We start from the raw sequence: 4,682 nt of genomic DNA, 5'->3' as shown, positions 1-4,682 counted from the left end.
TTATGTGCTTGCATGCCTTCTCGCTTACAGCTGCCACTACTGGCTAGCCTAGTGCGAAAAAGGGAGCAGCTCTGCATAAGCCTCCCCTGCTAGACTCCTGCAGTGCCTCCTCGTAACCACCCATGGGTAACTGGGTACCTTGCGGTCCCAGGTTAAACTGTGGGGGATCTCGGCACAGCAGCAGGAGGCCCCAGAGGTACGGAGCCATGGCCCACCGGAGTGTGGACACGCCCTGGCTCTATATCAACTCCTGCCCCCTAGCCACCCTAAGGGTAAAGCCCTAGGGAACCCCACAGGCGGACGGCGGGCCCCACAGTCTGTCGTCCCCCTTTATTTTGGGGCAGTGTCGGTGGGGGTGGCAGAGGTGGCGTACACTCGGAGCGACCTCCCGAGGCTTAACCACAGGCGAGCTATCAGAATATTCGCTTGGAACATCCGATCCTTACGGAAGGACGTGCTGTTACCTCTACTATCGAGGGAATTGGAGTGGTTGGGAGTTGAGATGGCTGTCCTCTCAGAGGTGAGAAGACCTGGCAGCGGAACGATCAGTATGGATGGGTACACCAACTACTGGTCGGGCCGCAGCGATGGTCATCACCTCCAACCCTCGGTAGTTGAGGTAACATCGGTTGATGAGCGTATTATGGCACTGAGACTGAAGCATGCTTTTGGCTTCGTGTCTCTTATTGCTGTGTACGATGTTTGCAAACTTGATGTGAAAGAGGCATTCTACACCAAACTCGCATCCGTGGCAGATAATTGCCCCCGGCGAGATATTCCATTGTTCTGGGTGACTTCAATGCGATATCCGGCTGTGATCGAACTGGCTACAAGATATCTGTCGGCCCCCATGGCTCAGGAGCTGATCCCAGTAGCGAGAACAAACTCCTTCTCCGGGACTTTGCTAAGGCCCAGAGATTGAGGATTTCTGGTTCCTGGTATTAGCGCTCCAACCCGCATCGCTGGACATGGTATAGCGATCGGGTACTGTGGCCAGGGAGATCAACCACATTCTTGTTAGCACATGATGGAAGATCCTCCAGAATTGCAGAGTTTACCGGAGTGCCGAGTTCTGTGGCACTGACCATAGGCTAGTAGTGGCTACCCTATGGGTCCACTTCAAAACTCCTCATCCCTCCAGTGGCCACTCTAGGGTGGTTTCACTTGGACAGACTGAGGTAGGAGGAGTGTGCGGAGGGTTCACCACGGCAGTCTCTGATCGATTCACAGAACTTGAAAACCTGATGAACCCAGTTGCTCTGTGGGAGTCCTTCAAGCGCGGAACACTCAAAGCAGCGCAGTCCATTGGTGTACGCCCGAGGGCAAGGCAGAATCTAATTGTATTCATTATATTGACATCAATTGTTGGTTATATTCATATAGAGGATACCAGAGATTTTAAAATAGAAAATGAAAATTCAAATATAATTGTAGACTATCGCTTCAATATTTTGAAAAATCTATTCATGTAGTTAATATCAGATAAGCATTTTCACTGCTTACTGTCATCTTTACTTGGATATTTGGAAGCCTTCGCAACAGTATCTAACAAGTAATCAAGTAAACAAATAAACAAATAGTAAGTGGGAAGGGTTTGTTAATTTTCCGATTTATAAAGGAGTGGGAAACAAACCTAATGATTTTTTCCATATGTATTTTACTTGTGTCAGTTATTTATCTTTATTTTGAAAGCCAAATTTCTTTTTACACGTTTATACATATGAATAGACAAAGCACTAGTATAGTAGAAAATATATGGATGAGAAATTGAGAATTAAGAATTCCTCGGTTAATTCGTTGCCCGCAATTGCACACGCACACGCGCAAGCAGGGAATAATTTGGTTCTTTTGAGTCAAAAAAAGGTCTTCAGTTCTGAGGGTTTGAGTTTAAACACATGTGAACATAATCCATTTATTGTTTTACTTCAATATTATGTTTAGGAGACAAACAATAATGATGAAAATATAGGAATCAAAAACAAACTTAATGCTTAGAACAAAAAAGTTATATACAATAGGAATTTAATATAAAAATTATCCAAAAAATCTAACAACGCCGAAATCCCTACCGAACCGCATGCCCCTAAAAAACGCCGGACATTCCTACAAAAGCAAAAGAAAAATAAATTGTCACAAGAGCCAGGGCTGGCTCGTTTCTAACAACGCCGAAATCCCTACAATATTGCAGCAGAACTGTCCTAAAATGAATTATATTCTCAAAATAATATATTTGAACTGAATCGCCACACTATGAATCCCCAAACAAGTGCAACAAAGGACGCCCACGCCCCTCAACTCGGCCCGCAGCTGCAGTAGGGTGCGTCTCCGTTGGTGTGCCTCAGCGATCTGCCGCCACGCCCCCTTTTTCCACCTGTGCGCGAAACGAGTCGACTAGTGTCGAGCGAGTCGACGTGAAGGTTCAGTCAAGCTCATCCGAACCCTAGCTTTTAATTTATTCGTACAGAGTATACTGTATCTGCAGTGGAAATTCTATTAAATAAAAATACTTCGTATGCTTGGAAAATATTCACACAAGTCCCACAACAAGTATATAGCTAGGCTATATACCATTAAAATCAGAAATCATTTACCTGACCTACAAAGTAGGCCAACACCTACATTATTAGTCTCTGCAACATGGACTATTCTGAATCTGAAAGACTGCAAACACAAAGCCCATCGTATCAATCTGTTAGAGGATTTGGCTATGTTCATGTACACTAGTGGTTTGTGATCCACTTCTAAAATATATTCTTTGCCCTTTAAGTAATATCTAAATCTTTGAACACCAAAGATGATAGCCAGACACTCACGCTCTATTGTAGAATACGTCTTGTCACGTACTAAGAATTTTCTACTTGTTTAAGCCACAGGATAGGGAGAATCCTCCAAGTACTGTAATAGTACAGCACCAAGTCCACAATCAGAAGCGTCTGTTCGAAGAATGAATGGGATGTTAGAGTCAGGTAATTCGAGAACCTCATGATATTGACAAGGTAGATTTTAGTTATTCAAACCTTTCAGCCATTTCTTTCGTCCACATTAAAGGTTCCCGCACATTCTTGCGTAACTAGTCCGAGAGCGGAGCCGAGAGTTCAAAGGCCTGAGGAATAAACATGCGATAAAAAGAAATACCAAGAATAGATCGAAGCGTCTTCTTTGTAATTGGGGTTGGAATCTGCATAAGAGCATCTATTTTATCATACTGAGGTTTCAGATACTTCCCGTCAATCACGAAGCCTAAATATTTAATCTCATTAAACCCAAACCTACACTTGGAGAGACGAACTGTCAAGTTGCGTTTTCGCAGACGCTCCAGAACGGAGATGATAGCTTCTAGATGAGGTTTCCACTCCTTAGCATATATGAATATATTGTCAAAGTAAAAGGTTACGTTAGGTAATCCTACTCGAATGAGCCTCATGAGTCTAACACAAGTTGCACACAGCTTTCTGCATCCAATGGTAGTCTACAAAATTCCTTTAAGCCTTTGTGTGTTGGAAATGCTGTCAAGGATTAAGTCCTTCAAGAGATTGGAATTTGATAGTAAGCCCTCGTTAAATCTAGTTCAGAAAAATAAACAACCATTACATTTATGTAGATCATCTTCTATCTTACAGGCTGGTTCAGCATGAAAAACTGTGGCAGAGTTAAGGGCTCTATAGTCTATAGCCATTCGATACGTACCATCAAATTTTCGTATCATTACCGCGGGTGAACAGTGAGGAGACGATGATAATCTAACGATTCCTTGCTTCTGTAGTTGTTCTACTTCCTCCTCAAAATGTGACTGCAGGTGGAGAGGAGAGATATGGGATATATCTCAGGCTTCAAACGCTCGGCAGTACTGAGGGAGATGTTATGCTCACTGGAGTTTCCGAAAACACATCTGAAAATTCTGATATTAGTTTATGGATGGCATTCTGCTGATAATGTGTTAGTTCTGAGTTAATTTCAGCACCTGAAGTGCCAATAGATAGCAATTACCAAGGCCTGTGAAACATTCGCTCGTCGATGATACCTTTTTAGAAGATTTGCATGATAAAACTTGGGCATTTACGTGGAGTTGAATCTGATAATAAAAAGCTAACCTTTTCAGGATTTCTCTAAAGGATTTTTAGAGCATAGACTCCTGCAGTGACCAAATTCCCCACATTTGTGACATTTAATTTCTTTGATAAAGTTCTCCTTCATGACAGGAACATGATTAGCGGGTTTATTCTCCGTACTTTCCTTGGCTTTGACAGTAGTGTGACTTGGGGTACGCATTGTGAGCGGCAGTCGTTATCTGTCAACTGCGCCGTCTGATCAAGAGGAGGTACATTATGCTCTTTGATATATATATATCCTAAGATCCGGGGAAAGAGATGATTTAAATTGGTCATGCATCATGAAGCTTCTAGGCGCTTCGTAAGAGTTCTCGAGGCCGCTACTATCTATTCACTGATCAAAAAGTATACCGAGATTGAAAATTGTTTATAGGTTTCACCGACCTTGTCTACATCCATTAGAGGTCTTAATAAACCCATTAAGAGCAGTTGTTTTCACCTGTTTATAATCAAGCAGTTATTTCGGGAGACACGAAGGTATACATCTCTGCTGCTTTACCTGTAAGCAAGCTTCCCAAACGCACAGCATAACTGTCTTCACTGATATCTAAAAGGCTGGCAACTCGTTCGAAA

The 4,682-nt window shown here is 42.9% G+C and overlaps 1 protein-coding gene across 6 annotated transcripts in view; it reads right to left on the bottom strand.

The window, feature by feature from the left end:
• Positions 1-1,898: 1,898 nt before the first annotated feature.
• Positions 1,899-4,682, bottom strand: part of LOC119572392 — a 4,739-nt gene continuing 1,955 nt past the window's right edge. For 4 of the 6 annotated variants that reach the window (XR_005228718.1, XR_005228720.1, XR_005228721.1 and 1 more), the window contains one exon: positions 1,899-3,889. Coding sequence is in view for 1 of the 6 variants with exons in the window: in XM_037919493.1 (XP_037775421.1) it covers positions 3,831-3,889; positions 4,609-4,682 (133 nt within the window). In the remaining 5 variants the exon portion in view is untranslated. Of the gene's footprint in view, positions 3,890-4,548 lie in introns of all 6 variants that reach the window. The other 2 variants (XR_005228719.1, XM_037919493.1) reach the window with 2 other exon arrangements.

The sequence above is a fragment of the Penaeus monodon genome, chromosome 4 (assembly GCF_015228065.2).
Source record: "Penaeus monodon isolate SGIC_2016 chromosome 4, NSTDA_Pmon_1, whole genome shotgun sequence".
Lineage (NCBI taxonomy): Eukaryota > Metazoa > Arthropoda > Malacostraca > Decapoda > Penaeidae > Penaeus > Penaeus monodon.
This window is presented reverse-complemented; position numbering and strand designations above follow the sequence as displayed.